The sequence below is a fragment of the Aspergillus fijiensis genome, assembly GCF_003184825.1.
Source record: "Aspergillus fijiensis CBS 313.89 unplaced genomic scaffold BO72scaffold_4, whole genome shotgun sequence".
In the NCBI taxonomy this organism is placed as follows: domain Eukaryota; kingdom Fungi; phylum Ascomycota; class Eurotiomycetes; order Eurotiales; family Aspergillaceae; genus Aspergillus; species Aspergillus fijiensis.
Genome location: NW_024468980.1, coordinates 556,851 through 574,494, shown reverse-complemented (window position 1 = coordinate 574,494; position 17,644 = coordinate 556,851). Strand labels below are relative to the sequence as shown.

At 51.7% G+C, this 17,644-nt stretch overlaps 6 protein-coding genes across 6 annotated transcripts; 4 read left to right on the top strand and 2 right to left on the bottom strand.

Annotated features, from left to right (window-relative positions):
• Positions 1–1,083: 1,083 nt before the first annotated feature.
• BO72DRAFT_465196 (RTA1 domain-containing protein) lies at positions 1,084–2,382 on the top strand (the record flags this gene model as incomplete). Its single annotated transcript, XM_040946689.1, has 2 exons — positions 1,084–1,615; positions 1,682–2,382. 2 exons carry the CDS (start codon positions 1,084–1,086, stop codon positions 2,380–2,382), a joined length of 1,233 nt encoding a protein of 410 aa, XP_040805827.1.
• A 779-nt stretch (positions 2,383–3,161) lies between these two features.
• aah1 (adenosine deaminase) lies at positions 3,162–4,560 on the top strand. The gene has a single exon (XM_040943779.1). It carries the CDS (start codon positions 3,421–3,423, stop codon positions 4,483–4,485), a length of 1,065 nt encoding a protein of 354 aa, XP_040805826.1. The 5' UTR covers positions 3,162–3,420; the 3' UTR covers positions 4,486–4,560.
• A 146-nt stretch (positions 4,561–4,706) lies between these two features.
• BO72DRAFT_444310 (uncharacterized protein) lies at positions 4,707–5,475 on the top strand. Its single transcript, XM_040943778.1, has one exon. It carries the CDS (start codon positions 4,845–4,847, stop codon positions 5,418–5,420), a length of 576 nt encoding a protein of 191 aa, XP_040805825.1. The 5' UTR covers positions 4,707–4,844; the 3' UTR covers positions 5,421–5,475.
• Positions 5,476–5,770: 295 nt separating this feature from the next.
• On the top strand, positions 5,771–7,124 carry BO72DRAFT_444309 (complex I 24 kDa subunit family protein). The gene is made up of 3 exons (XM_040943777.1): positions 5,771–5,925; positions 6,066–6,356; positions 6,421–7,124. Exons 1-3 carry the CDS (start codon positions 5,803–5,805, stop codon positions 6,814–6,816), a joined length of 810 nt encoding a protein of 269 aa, XP_040805824.1. The 5' UTR covers positions 5,771–5,802; the 3' UTR covers positions 6,817–7,124.
• A 525-nt stretch (positions 7,125–7,649) lies between these two features.
• Positions 7,650–14,175, bottom strand: BO72DRAFT_420612 (putative SNF2 family helicase; the record flags this gene model as incomplete). Its single annotated transcript, XM_040942722.1, has 5 exons — positions 7,650–7,938; positions 7,998–12,836; positions 12,896–13,621; positions 13,682–13,826; positions 13,905–14,175. 5 exons carry the CDS (start codon positions 14,173–14,175, stop codon positions 7,650–7,652), a joined length of 6,270 nt encoding a protein of 2,089 aa, XP_040805823.1.
• Positions 14,176–16,069: 1,894 nt separating this feature from the next.
• On the bottom strand, positions 16,070–17,564 carry BO72DRAFT_395686 (putative polyadenylation factor subunit CstF64). The gene is made up of 3 exons (XM_040942006.1): positions 17,454–17,564; positions 16,319–17,326; positions 16,070–16,263 (listed from the first exon to the last, which is right to left on the bottom strand). Exons 1-2 carry the CDS (start codon positions 17,506–17,508, stop codon positions 16,425–16,427), a joined length of 957 nt encoding a protein of 318 aa, XP_040805822.1. The 5' UTR covers positions 17,509–17,564; the 3' UTR covers positions 16,070–16,263; positions 16,319–16,424.
• Positions 17,565–17,644: the final 80 nt, after the last annotated feature.

The following is a 17,644-nucleotide window of genomic DNA, read 5'->3' as shown; positions in this document are numbered from 1 at the left end:
ACCAAAGTGTCCTAATTTTCGATAGAACATATACCCACCGCTTCGCCAAGCCAATGGATCTAGACAATCCTGGACTTGACTGCTGCAGGCAGAGGTTAATATTATTTTGCCGCTATAACGAACAAGTAGTCTGTTTTGCCTTTGTATAATTTCGCCGGCTACTGCCAAAGCTATACCGACAAGCCTCAAAGCACTATCCACTTACACAGCCACAGGAGGATTCAATTAAGGGTTAAGCTAGCGAATCCTTTCAACACTGGATTTCATGGAGATGATCTGGTCTGATGTGGGGCACTCATGATCTCGACATGAAGTGGTGCTATTAATAGGATGCAAGTAGCTCTTCAAGGCTTAGTGCTTACTTCTTCTCCACCTGCTGAGCGATGCGGTCTTCTGCAAGGTAGACTACGCTCTGTCGCTCTGATACAGCAATGGTCTGATACCTTGGTCATAGCCAAGTAGATGTGTGGAGTGCCTGAGACACAGGGCCTAAGCTTATTGTGACGGATGGATGCCCATGGTGTATGAAGCTGAAACAAAGCTAGACTGCAACTACAGCAGCTTGAGTCGAGGTCCTTTGCTTGACTTGATTTCTAACCAATTACCAGTCAGGCTGAGGATATGGAGAGGGACTATTTATCCGGCAGCCTAGGAGGATCTCACTTCAGATTTGTGGAGGGAGGGATTTGGGCCTTGTTGTTTAACGCTTGATCTCTGGATGAAGCCAGGGCATAGATTCTATCTCAAGGCACCATTGTCGCCCTTCGTTGCGATTGGTCTACTCTGCCAGCTGGAGCTCAAGATTATAGGCAACTCTGTATCTCTGCATAGCGGACGCTAGAAATAGAATCATAGCGGACCGATTGTGTATCACCGCAGCAAGAATAACATCAACAATGGATTATCACAGTCACCTAATCCAGTGGTAGAATGAGACGAGCCCTGAATGCTTCAACCTATATCAGCAAGTATTGATCGTCTTTCAACCTCTTTTCAATGCCTCTTCAATTCCATGTCACCTTCCGCTTCATTGTGTTTATTGTGATTCTTTCTCCGGGTTGTTATAAACCACCTCAATCAAATATGCGTCTGCAACTCTCATTACTTCTTCTGCTACTCCATTCGGCAAAGCGAGTGGTTGCTGTGGCTGCGCCGACTCCAGCCCCTACCCCAACTCATTCTACAACGACCAATGCTGGTCTCCAGCAAAGAGCCACTGCCACCAATGATTATGACCCCCATATCACAATTGAAGTTCCCACCATCTCCATCAAGCCCTTCAGCCTCAGTCTGTCGCTGGATCTGCCTTCCAACACTTGCACCCCGACTGTTTCTCCGGATGCCAACGGCTATGTTCCTCCTGACCAGTGCAATGCCCTGTACCAGTACTACCCATCCTTTGGTGCCGCACTCGCGTTCTCCGTTCTCTTCGGCATCTTGATGGTCACCCACTTTGTTCAAGCCACTATTCACAAGGCAGGGTTCGTTTGGGTTATCTTGATGAGCGCAATCTGGGAGTGTGTAGGGTTCATCACCCGCACGCTGAGTACGCGCAGTCAGCAGGACACGACTCTTGCCACTATCACCCAGCTGTTCATTCTTCTATCTCCGTTATGTGCGTACATCTCTCACACACAATCCCTTTTCTAGATCCAGATGAGCCTACTAACCATCCTCTTAGGGGTGAATGCATTCGATTACATGGTTCTGGCACGGATGATCTACTTCTTCGTGCCGGACCGTCGAATCGGCATCTTCAAACCCTCCCTGCTAGCGATCATATTCGTCCTCCTGGACCTAGGCTCCTTCGTCATCCAGTTAATCGGCGGCAGCATGGCGGGACCCGGGGCGGACAATGCGACGATGATGAAGGGGATTCACATCTACATGGGCGGGATCGGGATCCAGCAGTTCTTCATCATCCTTTTCCTCTTCATCGCCGTCCAGTTCCACCGCCAGATGCTCAACCTGACATGCCAGGGTCGACTGGTCGGCCCCAAGGCTCACTGGCGCGGCTTGCTGTATGCACTGTACACCAGTCTGCTGTTCATCACTGTGCGCATCATCTACCGGCTGGTGGAATTCTCCTCGGGCAACGACGCCTCCAATCCCATCCCGCGCCATGAGTGGTACATGTACGTGTTTGACGCCGTGCCCATGGGGTGTGCCATCGTCGTATGGAACATCGTCCATCCCGGGGCGATCATCAAGGGACCCGACGCGAAGATGCCCCCGAGTCCGCTGCGCAAGGTCTTCTGTTGTGCTTGCTGCAGGAAGCGAAAGGATAAGCATGGCATGCAGACGATACCGGAGGATGACGGTGCCTTGCAAGAGGATATGTTGCCGTTGCGTGAGCGGGATGCTGTTTCTTACAGAGGTTGATGGCCCATGCTTGAGGATTGGTGGTCGGGTATGACTTTGGTTTATTGTAGATTAGTATATTCCTACGCTAGACTTGATGTATGTATGTCGAAATCAATGTATATATCTGATATCTGACTCCATCTCTCTTGTGATAACGAAATGGTCAAATCAACCAATGAAAATTTATTTATGCATTATGAAACAGAGGAGGCGCGAGAACATGCGTGTTCGAATGTGATTCTAGATCTTGCAGAATTCAAGGGTCTAAAGATCCGGGTATTTTCCCAATACCGAAGAAATCCGGTCCCTACCCCGAGTTTCCAGTTATAAATGCCCTTTAATCCCCGTCATTCCTTGAAAGTCCTTCCCTGGAGTAGCTACGGCGTATAATTTATGGCTAACGTATTATATAACGCATCTACAGGACGATAGTTGTATCTTCTCCTCCCCCACTACGGACCTCTCAAGGTCGACCGCAACACGTCGTTGCTTCAAATCTCCTAACACAATTTTTGCAGTCAACAAGAACAAATATTCCTTAGAACGGTGGTATGAATACCGGATCCTCTGCTCCATGACTTAGGCTTGTGTTATAGTGGCCAGGGGTTGCCATGCTACCCAAGGAGCAGACTCTCCGTCCTCCGGGCCATCGGCCGATTCCGGCTCGAGATGTGACCGAAGTGCGGGCGTGCCTGGAATTCTCACCCGCACCAAACAAGCTTATCATGGATCGTGCTTCCAGAAGGGCTGCAGAATTCCGCCCTGGTGGATCGCTGCTGACCAACTGCAATCCACACTGTTGACTTTATTCCGACTGTGAGACCCAATTGAATCCACCCGTGTCGGACGAGCAGCCATCTTGGGAGACCATCTCCTTAGGATTTCCGCAAAAATGGAGCCTGGTGCACACCTTATATTCAGATGCTCCCGCAAAGTCTTTTCCTTTCTTTCGTGATTTTCTTTGCTGTTTTTCTTGCTAGGTACTTTTTTCCAAATCAAGCATTGCGTCTTCTCTAAGATACCCTTTTCTTTTCTTTAATTATAAAACAATTCAATATGTGTCAATCTTCCTGGCATGACTTCCTCCTTGGCCTTCCCAAGTGCGAGCACCACGTGCACTTGGAAGGCTGCCTCACCCCCGAGCTGATCTTCCAACTGGCCGAGAAGAACCAAGTCCAGCTTCCCGACCCCAAGTCGGAACCCGCCTACGAGTCTATCGAGACTTTGACTAGCCGATATGGCCACTTCAGCTCCTTGGACGACTTCCTCCACTTCTACTTCATCGGCATGTCCGTGCTCATCCAGGAATCCGATTTCGCCGATCTGGCCTGGGCCTACTTCAAGAAGGCTCACGCCGACGGCGTGCACCATGCCGAGGTCTTCTTCGACCCTCAGGTTCACCAGGACCGTGGCATTCCCTACGAGACCATCGTGGCCGGCTTCGTGGCCGGCTGCAAGCGCGCCGAGCAGGAGCTCGGCCTCTCCACCCGCCTCATCCTGTGCTTCGTTCGCCACCTCCCCGTTGAGTCTGCCAAGAAGACCTACCAGAACATCCTCGACAACAACCACTTCGACACCGAGGTGATTCACGGCCTCGGCTACTCTTCCTCCGAGGTCGGCCCTCCCAAGGATATGTTCCGCGAGATCTACCTGTCCGCATCGGCCAAGGGCGTTCGTCTCACCGCCCATGCGGGTGAGGAGGGTGATCCTACCTACATCACCGCGGCCCTGGAGATGGGCGCGACGCGCATTGACCATGGCATCCGGCTCGTCGAGGACCCGGCCCTCATGGAGCGTGTGGCTCGCGAGAACATCCTGTTGACCGTCTGCCCTCTGTCGAACGTTCAGCTCAAGTGCGTGAAGACGGTGGCGGAGGTGCCCATTCGCAAGTTCCTGGACGCTGGTGTCAAGTTCTCGCTCAACAGCGATGACCCGGCTTACTTCGGTGGCTACATCCTGGACAACTACTGCGCTGTCCACGAGGCGTTCAACCTTTCCGTGAATGAGTGGAAGACAATTGCCGTCAACAGTGTCACCGAGAGCTGGATCGGTGAGGACCGCAAGCAGGAACTGCTGCAGCGGATCGATGCCCACGTCGAGAAGTTCGCTACTCTGGCTTAGAGTATATTTATCTGTAGACTAGAGTTCATATAGATTCGGTATATATAATGAGATGATAATGATGCGCATGAACCACTCATTGCAGTCTCGTAAGGCTTAACTTCAATTCCCACTGGTAGACGGGAGCGAAAATGCAGATACTCACGTGAAGTTGACGACCGACTTCATTTCCGCGTGTGAGCCTTGCGACGTAGGCTCGTTTTCTATCGCCGGATTTATCAGTCAGGGCGAGATTAGTAACGAACACTGCAAGGATCGCCAAGCTTTTAGGACCGTGAGGACGTCACTGTATCAGCTGCGCTTCGGGCAGATGAAGTCAACCGTGTAGCAGACCCCTGGTGAAGCCGCAGCAACCCCTCATGCCAATATTGGGCCGTCCAGCTTCCCGTGCGATTGCGATTGTATCGCAGCCTCTTCTACGCCACTTCATCCGGACTTGCTCATCCTCGAGATTCCCCCTCTCAAGACCAACCTTTTCCTCTACCGTATCTAAAGCTGCTGCTACCACCATCTACCGGTACCCCGCTTCTATCGAGACCTCCCAGCTTCTACACAAACTCCCAACCTTTCAATCCCATCGTGTCCGAAATATGGCTACCGAGCATATTCCCGACCGCTACAAACTCGTTTTCTTCGTGCCGCACTCCCACCTTGACGTCTGCAAGGATGCGGTGTTCGCTACTGGTGCCGGAACATTTCCTGGCGGCAAGTATTCCAAATGCTGCTTCCAGACACGGGGAACCGGACAATTCCTGCCAGGAGAGGGTGCCAATCCCGCAATTGGCTCGGTCGGCGACGTGGAGTATGTCGAGGAGATGAAGGTGGAGGTCATGTGCTTGGGACGGTCGATTATGCTGCAGGCTGTGGAGGCCTTGGTGAAGGCTCATCCGTATGAAGAGGTTGCGTATGAGGTTTACAAGATGGAGAATGTGTAATCTGATCTGGAATCCAAGGACGCATGTGCGGCGTTATGATGTTTCGGGGGGGGGGGGGGCAATTTCGCGTTTTCAGATATTTACGGTAGTGGCTGTCATTAGTTTCAAAATAATTCATCGCAAGTATTCAACTGAGAATTGGACCTCTCCGTAGAGGTGGAAAACCGGTCGAGGCGATGGTGAAATTGAAAGCATGATGCTGTTGAGTTATTCTCTTTTATTGGCACAAGGCGGGGAGTAATCTGTCGGCGGTGATTGGTCAGCTGTAGCTTCCGCAAAACGCCTCTTCGACTCCAAGTCGAGCGCTCACCTTCAATCCATCAGATCGAATCTCTTCTCCTCGCCCCCAATACCCCCTCAATTCTCCCCGTCGCTACCGGCAATGGCTTCCAAACTCTTCCCTGCCATCCCGCGGACTGGCCGCCAGCTTTTCCAGAACTTCCCCAAGACTCAATTCAGACCTTTCTCGGCTGGTCCGCAACGCTGCAGCGACTCCCTTGCCGTGGTATGTGCAATTGCATCCGCCAGCGTGGTTACCATCCGGATTTCGCGGTTGTATCGGATATATTTTCGTTCACAATCGCTAAACAGGAGACGCCGTCTTTGTGGTTGCGATAATTGAGGCTAACGGTTTGGGTTCACTAGCACCGCAACAAGCCCGACAACAACCCGTCCGTCCCTTTCAAGTTCAACGACCAGAACCTCAAGCTCATCGATGAGATCCTCAAGCGCTATCCTCCTCAGTACAAGAAGGGTGCTGTTATGCCCATTCTCGACCTGGGCCAGCGCCAGCACGGCTACACCAGCATCAGCGTCATGAACGAGGTCGCCCGCCTCCTCGAGATGCCCCCCATGCGTGTCTACGAAGTCGCAACTTTTTATACCATGTACAACCGGGAGCCCGTTGGCAAGTACTTTGTCCAGCTGTGCACGACGGTAGGTCTTGAAACCCATTCCATTGCTTCAAACCGCGCGCAGTTACTGACACCGCCGCCTACAGACACCCTGCCAGCTCGGTGGCTGCGGTAGCGACAAGATCGTCAAGGCTATTACGGAACACCTCGGCATCACCCCCGGACACACCACCGAAGACGGTCTTTTCACCTTCGTCGAGGTCGAGTGCTTGGGTGCCTGTGTCAACGCCCCCATGGTCCAGATCAACGACGACTACTACGAGGATCTCACCCCCGAATCCATCAAGACTCTCCTCACCGCGCTCAAGGAGTCGGCCACCGCTGCTGAGGCCGGCCAGTCCGTCAAGGTGCCCGCCCCTGGCCCGTTGACCGGCAGACAGACTTGCGAGAACAGCGCCGGCCTGACGAACCTGGTGGAGCCCGTCTGGGACCCGGAGACGATGATGAGAAAGGATGGAGCCTTGGATCAGCCCGCGCAATAAATGAATGTCAGCCTATAATTTGAATACAGTTTTCGATGCCGTGCGTTGGAAGGTTCGATAGTTTTCCCTCATGTTTTCCCCTTTTTCATCGTTCTATATCTCATTTTTCTCTTGATCTCGAACAATATTCCTGGCCGGTAAATTTCAGACACGGCAACAACTCGGATGATGCTCATGTACAGTACGTTGTGCTTCATATTCGCTTGCTTCCTGTTGCGTAAGGAGGAAAACCGGGTCATGGTGGGAGTCATTTGATCTGCCATAGAAGGTTGTGTTAGCAGTACCCAATGGAGTCCTTTAGTTATTCATTCACCGAAATCGCGTCGCCTCTGGGTTCCTTACCTGCAAAGTGTTCTTGATCCAGATTATACGACTAATCGAAAAACAAGCTTATTATAACATGCTTAGTCGTCAGACACCATCAAAGTTAGGAATCATGTGACCGGCAGCGACAACACGCCTTCAATACTTCTGGGCTTTGTGCTCGATCTCCGTACGATCTCAATTCCTTCCCCAACCGACCCCTGCACCGGAATTTCGGGTGTAGGGGTCGGTTGCACCTTCCCCAACATGATCTTAAGCGCCTTATAGGCATCTGAGGAAGGTGCCCGTGGAATCCTACCATGGGGTTGTCCACATGTCCTTGAAAAGCCTACTGAGCAAGTACTGGTAAGAACATCCTTGAGTCTGCTTTGACTGCTATCGCTGCAATTTGGCTGTCGTTAACTCGTACATAAATGGCATTCAAAATGACAAGACAGATTCAGGATCGACACCAAATGCTGATCGCCGAACAACCAACATATCATCAACAAAACCTAAGTCGCCTCGTCTTAAATCAGTGGTTGTCCCCCACGACTAATTGTCTTTTCATCTGCGACTTCCTCGGGCGTGACCAGTACGGACTTCTCACCCCTCTCGATAAGAGCCTTGTCGCGACGGTTCTCGAAGATGGTCACATCAATGGTCTTCCTGGCCAGCAGGTGGTAGATGTGAACATGCTTGGTCTGACCGAACCGTCGACTGCGGCCGATGGCTTGGGTCATAGTCGAGTCGTGATCATATTGAGTCTGCGTCAGCAGGGGTGACAGGAAAATGACGTGGTTTGCTTGCTGTAAGTTCCTATAACTCATGGTTAGACACCCACGAAACGTTTGCGAGAGGAATCGGCTCTGACTTACAATCCCGCAGCCAACTCGGTTCCAAGGTTCAGAATCAACACCTTTGCTTGCCCTAATCCGCTCGCCTGTAGCTTGTCGAGCTTCGCGGTAGACCTACCTTCCACTGCTGTGATCATGGTGTGTTTGATCTTGGCGAGATTCAATGCTTTGGCGGCGGCTTGCATTAGATCCGGGAACTGAATGAATAAGAGGACCCGCTCGCCCTGCGGAGTGCCGCGGATGATCTCAATCAGCTTGTCGAGTTTGCTGCCGCCAAATGCGGTCTCTCTGTCGACAGTCTCGCGCTCCAGCGTGCCCATCGGGATGACATTGTAGCCCTTGCCGGAACCGCGGCATCCTTCCACACTGCATTCCTCTTTCTGCACAGCCTGCGAGATGCAGTCTTTGCAAAGCGAATGACCACAAGAACCTAGTAAGCTTAACTGGTCGAGAGAGTCAGGCCGGCTATTGCAACCAGAGCACTTGGAAATCTGCCCGCAGATTTGCATCGACCGTGTCTTCTTGAGAAATCTTACGCCACGCTTGCGCGAAACCCATTCGTCAATCATCCCTTTCATAGCAGTTGTAACTTCACGCAGCTGTGGCTCGATCTCGGCCAATCCTGCAGGTCTTGCTGGGAGTACGGTTTTGCTGTTATCGTTCTCTCCCTGGCCGGCGGACTTCTTTGACTGCGGGGCCTTCGATGATCTTCCTCTTGCTGCACGTTTCTGAGTACCAGGGTTGCCCTTGTCCTGCTTGTCTGCCGACTGCTGTGGATCGACTTTGGTCGGAGGTGCGAAGAATTCTTTCCAATGGCTCGGGTTCGATGAGCGGACTGCATCGTCCAAAAGAGAGCAAACGGTTTCTGTCACCGAGTTGTCGCCAAAATTGTGACCGGTGACGGCGTCGACGAATTTGTCAAACCTTGCAGACTGTGAATCACATTCGCAGTACATCCACGCCGCTAGTCTCAATTTCTCCACGAGTTCTTCTCGTATGTCGGCAATCTCCTTTTTCCTAAGTTCAATGAGAGATTCGCAAGTCGTGACTTCTGGTCCCCGGGTCTTCGTCCAATCACCAACGACAGCGAGACAAGCACAGCGCTTGAGTAGTGCTTCGTCGCAGCTCGTGCTAGTACTCAGGATTGCATCTAGCCGACTAGCCTGATCGCCATTGAATCGAGACTTGACCTGACGGCGGAGCTTGCCATCACATGCTTCCAATTGCCTGTACATCTCGGAGTAGAGTGCCTGTTCAGCCGGTGTTGGGCGGATTAGGATGACATGTTCAGTGAAGGGAATCTCGTCAATCTCCGGAACATTTCTGCGAACAAACCGACTCAAAAACCTTTGTGCAACCTCGTGGCGATTCTGATGCCATGCGTCGCTGTGGGTCGTTCGGTAGGACTGGAACCTCTCTGCATCGGATCGCTGATTAGACAGCAACCTGAGTCGACCGTTCTGCGACTTGAACTCATCATCGTCTATCCCCAGATGGACCCTCATAAATGTTGCAATGGACTTGACATCGGCAAAATCATTCAAAGGCGGAGTTCCCGACAAGATCCATTTCGAGCCAGCTTCGAGTGCCAGGAAGGATTCGAGTCTCTCATCGCTCGCGTACGTGAACTCGTCAATGATAAGGCGACTGAAAGCAAAAGCATGGAGGCAAAGAATCTTGACCTCTGTCCAAGCCTGATCGGGCTGGCCATTGATATTGAACTCCTTCAGGTCGTTCCATGTCTTGCAGACTTCCTTCCTAGACCCCGAGCGGCCAGGTTTCCTGCTTTTGTTGCTGGTACTTGACGGTACCTGTCCCTCAGGATCATCCGATGCTGAGCTTGGGCTGGCTGAGTCTTCAGGATCATCATCACCCTCAGGGACTAACATCTCCGAAGGCAGAAATTTTAAACACTGGTGCACTCTAGCCTTCAATGACTCGTCGCTTTCATCTTCCATATGGTCTGCATCTTCTTCAGCGCTAGAGATGTTGCCGTCATACTCCTCACAATCAACATTATTGCACCGGTTTTGGACCGCATCGACATATGATTTCCCTCTAAAACGCCTAGACGGTAAATATGTGGCCTGCCTCTGGCTTACTTCGGCATCTTGGCGCTTTGAGCGGATTGCATCGAGAAAGGCACCGGGGCCTTTTTCTGTCAGGACACGAACTAGATCTTTCAGCGAAGCCAGTGCATTCGTGAACCAATTCTCAAAATCGCGAGCCTTATTCCCAGGCGCCCGTGACGTTCCAGTGAGATTTCTCAATTTGTTGTAGTAGGCATCGCCGTTGAAGACAGTCCAAGACACCAATATGATATCGCTGAGAAGGATATTTTTGATGGGTACCTTTGAAAGGTTCTGTACTGAGCCAATGACAAGAACCTTATACCTGGACCCCAAGAATTTCTTGATTTCCAACTCCCATTGTCGCAAAACTACTCCAGGAACAATGACAAGGGTGCCTTTCGCGGGGATGAACCCATCCTTCGGACCTAGACTCGACATCCGAAGGTTTTCGTGTTGCATATCGATCAATCCCAGGATGATGGCGGTTTTGCCGTAGCCGACATCATCTGCGAGGACACCTCCCCGGACAGTTGTAGGAACAAGAACTCTAGCTTCAGCACGCCACATCATCTGCGGAAGGAGTGCCTCTTCTACTTCTTCTTCCAAAAATGGCGCATTCTTGTCACTTTCCTGATCAATCATCCAACCCAAGGATCGCAACTGCTCAGGCCGTAACTTTAACCGGAAATTAAGGGGTTGAAGAGACGGCAGGTTGTGGCGGTTGCTGGTTAGGCTGAGATCCGAGAAGCAGTGGTTGCGTGTGTCATATGAGTTGGGCAAGAGGCGCCATTGGAACCGGGCCTCTTCGATCATCTCAGAACCACACAATCGGTCATACGCCTGATGAATTAGAACTTGGATATTGAGAGTGACACACAGATTGCTGGAGCCTGTCTGACAATCGCGACGGAAGAACAGGAACGCAGAAGGCTTCGACTTCATTTGGCGCTCAAATAGGGCGGCATCATACGGGTTTTCGTAAGTAACCATACGGCCCCGTCGATCTCTACCCGGCAGAAACCGTGGCTTGGGTGGTGCGCATACATCGCAGATTGATCGAGTGCTATCTTTCACGGTCTGCACGTGAACGAGATCCTGCCACTCTTCAAAAGGACCGAAGCCTGCCGCTTTCTGAAATAACCAAAAGACGTCTCGCAGTTTTGAAGCCGAGTATACTGGATTTATCGCCTCCCACTGGTCGTTTCGGTTGTCTAGTTGCGTCGCTGTCATGGGCAATTCAAATGAGAGCAAGGTGGTATTGGCATTATGACAGTCAGAATCGCAGCTGGTAATCTTGCTGTCAGGTGCCAGGCTATAGCACGCAATGGAAGCATCGGGAGCATGAGGGGTCAGAGACACAACTGGTGCCTTGATCCACTTGCGGTGATACACAGGAATAGATTCGGGTACGTCGCTCGCTTTCCAAGAGCGCCAAGCGTGCGATAATTCGGCAATCGTTCTGCGTCGATCATATCCAGAGATGAATCGATGCTCAAAGGAGAAAACGAAAGAGTCATTCTCAGGCTTTCCAAGCTTGGTCGAATCCAAGAAAAGATAAACAACAGGTTCCTTCTCAGCTGTGACTTTCCTATGCAAAGATGCGAATGCAGTTCCGCATTCTGGCAAAAGTTCATATGAACCTCGAATATCGGCATCCAAGTTCTGCACATCTTCGTCGGAGCCCTGAATTTCAATACGCGTCCAAACCTTTGACCCAACGAACTGCGGATCTTGATGGCCACTTCTAACTTCGTAGCTGTCAATTTGACGCCCCCCCGCCCATACATTGAAATAGCCCTTGAGGCTGATCAGAGTACATATTTCCCATTCGCCTTTCATGAGAGAACCATGCTCTGGTCTGAGCCGTGCAATTGGTTTGGAGAGTATCTCTCGGATGAGAGACAGAGACGGCTTGTGACTTGGGGGCGATGCAAAGAGAAGCCACTCGAGACCGTCTTCACCTATCACAAGATTTAGTCTCGACGTTTGACCTTCATATTGAACGGTCCACACATCACTGCGCTTGATATCCAAGAGTGAGAGTTCACCATCTATGCTGGACTCTATGACTTGCCAAAAAAGCGACCAAATCTGCGACGGGCAGGTCTCTGATTCTGTTACAAGCTTGGAGTAAATGTCGCGAGAGATACCAGTCAGAACCAAGCGCGCCGGTAGTAGTCTTCTTAGCTCACTGACGAACTGCATGGGCGGGATGCGCTCTATGCCAGACCAAGATTCGAAGACATGCGATGGGTTGCCGCCGCAGTCCGAACAAACTGTGTGTCCACAGAGGATACATCGAAGAATATTTGTCTCAACCTCCAATTGTCCCTCGCACATGCAGTAACGTGCGCTGCGTGCGGCTTGAATTTGAAGTTCTTGGGTGTCTACCTCGACGGTGTGGGTAAGCTGCATGTCATCATTTATCATGCGGCAGTCGTCTCGCGGGCACAGAGCTCTGTGCTTGGCCTGTACCTCAGGGGATGCGGAAGACTGTTCACCTGCACGAAGGACTAGGTGTGCTAGTATCAGTGCTGAGAGAATTGCGCAACAGACGACAGTTGAGCTCATGGCATTACCCGCAAGATCTTGCAGTTCGCGCGTAGATTCGCGGGTGACCAGGAGTCTATCCGATGGTAAGCCCTGCAAAGCAAGCGTTTCGATTCCACAAAGTGGTCCTCCTCTGCTGGTAAGATAGGGGACACCGGCAGGAGTGATGCAGCCGACCAGACCAAAAGCACGAAGGTCTATTTCGCGTTCAATACCCTGCGAAAGATCAATACACCTCCTAAGGTTGGTAAGCTTAGCACTCTTCTACGGCTCTGAGGATCTTCGAAGCTAACTTACTCTTTATAGGTCATGTCGTAGCCTTCCTTGAGCTTGCGCAAGAAGTTCACATCAAGGGTGTCCCAGACTCTCTCTACTAGGGACCTATTCCATAGATGCCAACTGAAGTCTGGTGTTATGCAAGTCCCGTTGTCGAGGGATCTGGTGTATGGACGCTTGTACCCAAGGTGCTCAGTCTGTCTATAGGCTTGATGACGGACCTCGTATTTCTCCCACGCACGAACCCGGTACGCGGGGAATATTAAGCTATTAGCAATTTGGTGCAGCCTTCGGTCATTGGCATCAAGGAGAAACATCCCTGCTGGGGAGCTCGCCTGACGTGTGAAGCTGGACATCAGGTCAGACCATGACAACACACTCTCTGCAGACAGACCGTTTTGCTGCAGGAGCTGGGAATCCACGCAGCACATATAACCTCGCTCGCGCGTCTGCGGCAGGTAATATGCTTTTGTGTCGACGGCGGAATGCACGACGGTGTAGCCGATGTCGATCCAGTATTGCTTGATTGTGGGCCATGGGGCGCTTCTCACGTTCTCCAGGATGACCAGACGAGGACGGTACGCTTTGGCATATGCTAGGATGCTTCGCAAGGTCCCGCTGGACTCACCCGTCTCGTCGAGCGTCTTCTGCTTGTTGTTCAAGGCTGAGAAGTCCACGCACGAGAAGCCTGCGACAAGAAGGTCGACATCGTTGGGTATCTTTGCCCAGGAGCCGTATGCCGTTTGACTGGGGAAGAGTTAGAGACAATCTTCATCTAAGAGATGAAAATTAAGAAAGAGAACTCACGCTACGCGACCTTTCAAATCGGTCACGTCGCGAAAAAGCAACGGGGGATGAAAATTACGTTCGATATAAGCCTGTTTGAAGGGTACGATCTCGGCACTGAAAAGGTGTTCGAACGCAAGCTCTCTATTATGAAACTTTCGCAGATCTTCCAAATAAGATAAGGTGGGTTTGTCAGTTATCCTGATGGTGGTGGCACTAGCAATGAGGGAGGGCAAAAGCTTACTTTCCTGCACCATCTCCAGGGCTAGCAACGGGCTTTCGGTGCCAGAGCAGACAGTGACTGTACGGAGAGGTCTGGAACCGACGTGGGTCAGGTACTTGTCTAAGCCCAGCTCCATTGCTCGTTGGGTGATCGACTTGAAGATGTCGCTCAGTTTGTGCATGGGCGGCAGGTGCCAGGCCAGCTGGGATTTAGCCGTCGTTCCCTCGCCAGAGTACGGCAGTGTTCTGACGAACTCCGGGTTGGTTGGGTCCAACTCTTCCAGTGCAGCCATCGCCTGGTCATCGAGGGTGTCGGTCAGGAGGAGCTGGTATCGTTTGGGCGGCGGCCCCTCCTCTTGGGACGACGAGGCCCTCTTCCTAACTGGAGGCATCTTTCCTTTCTTCTGGGTGGGAAGAAGTGAGAAGGTCACCTCCGTGTTAGAAAGAGCACAATCCAATTTCAGCTCTGTGATGGGATCTAGGATATTTGAAAGAGATATGAAGCTATGAGGGTTCGAAAGAGTCACGTGGTGTTGATGGAAGAGTTTATGCCGAAGGACATAGGTGAGAGGGGAGGAAGGGAAGTGAGAGTAGGAAAACAAAGAAAAGAGATGTATGTGGGTGGGGTGGCTAAGGTGAAATGAGACGACTGGAAATTTGCAACTCAGGGGAATGCTTTTGGGAGATGTTTGTTGTGTGGCCTAGTGAATGTGTTGCTGTTGTTACAACCTGTTGCGATGAGCCCATGGTCAGGTGCAAAGTGGATATGATGGGTTGTAGCAATGGCAACTGCTTTGTTTTCCGAAGCTAGTATTCCTTCTGAGTTTTACATGCAAAGAAGTTGGAAGTGAATCCTTTCATTCTTTGATCGTAGATGGCTGTGTTTGTCTATATGGATGTCTACGTCTATGCTGATGAGGCTGGTATATGAGATTGGAAGCTTGGTAGACAGATCACTAGGTGGGATCTCAGAACATGAAAACCATTCTTCGCTGGAGGAAGTGAAACGGTCAGAAGACTCTGCATCCAAATCACTTCAGCCAAATGCTATAATCTGAGCAACTCGTAGAAGGGGGAAAATGATACGCGTGGCGCTGAGCATGTCTGCAACCATTCTGGTTTTCGTCTCAGAGTGATACGTGCAGTAAAAACAACGCATCCTCAAAACACGGAGGAGTTAGCAGTGACTATGGAATAATATTTTCCTTTGGAACCCTGCTCAAGCTACATGTACTCCAATCTAGCCTTCTTATCTTATTCCCCAGGCGGATCCTCTCTCACACCCAGACTAATACCTCTGTAATAGATGCATGAATGTTCCAGCTCTCAGGGTGGAGGTAGTTGGTGCAAGTCGGTCTGTTCTTTGCACTTGGATCTGAACCTTATCCTTCTTTGCAGTTGGTCTTGAAAGGGCAAACAGGGCTCAGGCGGTGATTTATGAGATGTTGTTTCTCATTGTAGGATGATGGCTCTACCGTTGACGTCGATCTTCGAGTATTCGTTGGAGAAGATAGTACTTACCATGGGCTGGGGAATGATATTGCGATTGGTTGTTTAAAGTGGTTTAGCTGACTCTTTTGGGTCATGTGGTTGTCTTGTGGAGACATCCGTGAGACCAGTGGTTCTCTGGCTGTTGCCCTTTTGGGAATGTGTTGAAGTAAAGAGGATTTGTGAAGAGGGTGGGTGGGTGCATTGATTTTCGGCTTTGGGGATGGAGCGGACTCGAGCGGGGTTTGGGGGGGGGGCTTGATGAATGGGTGGATTTGCTCTGTTGAAGGCGAGGAAGGGGGAGACTTGTTGTATACCTTGAATTTTGAAGGTGTTTCGAGGCTTGAGGTATACTGCCGCGAGGTTATGATGGGTTTAATAGAACTTTGCTTGTTTGAGGAAAGGTATAGGACGGGTGTTATGTACGGTCTCGTGGGTTTAGTATAATTTCTGGAGGATGGTGTTGCTGGATACTGATTTTTTTCTCAGGCAGGCTTCTATCTTGAGGTTGGAGATCTGTAAATAGGTGTAAAGCACTCGCGCTCAGTCCTGTACAAGTGAGCAGAGTGCTCGTCTCGAGCTACTACGGCAAGTCTACAATGTGTCTGTGTCTGTGTCTGTGTCTACTGACCACCCGGTAGAAAAACAATTCAACGTTTGGGATATCTGCCACGACTCGCTTGATGAAAAATAGGTAGTGTCTGCAAGGCAAGAAGTGATATGTAAAGTACAGATTGAACCCCCCCAAAATCAGGACCCCCCCATAAGGACGAGAGAAAAAGACACTCCATTTGCGCCATTCCGGTTTGTTGCCAACCCTTCGAAGCGAAAACACAAAGCGAACTAAGACGATGCTGCTACTGCTGCTGTTGCTGCCGATATCACTGTTTTCGCTGGTATTAGTTGGTTGCAGAGCTGGGAAAGAGAGAAAAAGGAAGGGAGACTAACACGCTCTTTCTGAATAAACAAAGAACTGTACCACCGATGCCGCCCGAAATTTGAAGAGCGAGAACAAAGAAAAAGAAAGGACAGGATTTGGTCATCATCGTCATCATCAACGCATCCCACCCTGCATCAACTGCTGACGCAGGAGCAGGATCTGGCTGCGTTCCATCGGGGGCAGCGCATCGATCGCGGCCTGCGGCATGCTCAGGACTTGCTGCAGCAGCTCTTCCTGACCGGGAATTGTTTGCGGGGCTGCTTGTTGCGGCGCCGCCTGCGGAGGCTGCTGCTGTCCGAACGGCGCGGAGACCATCGGCGGGGTCGACACTTGGCCGGGGAAGTTCTGGAAAGCTTGCGCGGCAGCGGCGGCGGCGGCCGGGGGAGGTGGTGGTGCAGCCGCGGCGGTCTGCACGGCAGCCTGTTCTACGACCGTGCCGAGGGCGCTGTAATCGACCAGGTTCATGAGGAGCAAGGCCTGGAAGATGGCGTAGGCGAGCTGGGGCGCCTGGCGGAGGAGCTCCGTGGCGCGGGCGGGGTCGGCCATGACCAGGGACTTCATTTGCTGGAGGACATCGAGGAGCTGGTTGGGAGGGAGGGAGGCGAGCGTTTGCGAGATGGCGTTGGGGCAGTCCAGGTGCGGCGGCACCTCCACGCCGGGAGGCAGAGGAGGCAGCGGCGCATGCGCGGGCTGCGCGCCGCCAGCTCCCCCGGCGCCGCCAAGGCCCAGGCCGTCTTGTTGTCCCGCCGCAGCGCCCGCGGGGCCGTTGTTCTGGTGGAGGTACTCGGGCGGCACGGAGTCCTTCTCGTTGTTATGGGGCCAGTCGACGCGGATCTTGCGACCCATGACCTCGTAGTCGTTCAGGTTGCGCACCGCAGAAGCCGCGGAGTCGGCGTCGGCGTAGTCGGCGAATCCATAACCCTTCGGTTTGCCGGTTTCCTGGTTGATCATAAGACGGAACTTCGTGACGGTGCCGGCGGTACCGAGGATATCCCTGATTTGTTCCTCGGTGAGGTCTGGAGAGGTTGTGAAAGGTGTTCGAGTCAGCAGATATTCGACGGGGACAATGGACTGGGTATGAGGGAGGAAACTGCTGGCATTTGTGTGTCTTCGGTGACATGGTGGAGGGGGCAGAGCACATACTGTAGGGGATATTTCCCAGAAAGATACTCGTCCCGTTATTTCTTTGCGGGGCCATGATTGCGGTGTTTAGTGAAGCTCTTGACGGCCAGTCGAACAGAGGGTAAAAGCGCGAAACAATGGAAAGCGGGAAAGATGATGTTGTACGGAAAACTGCCAAGGCGGTGTCAGAATCGGGCGATTTGCCGCGAACT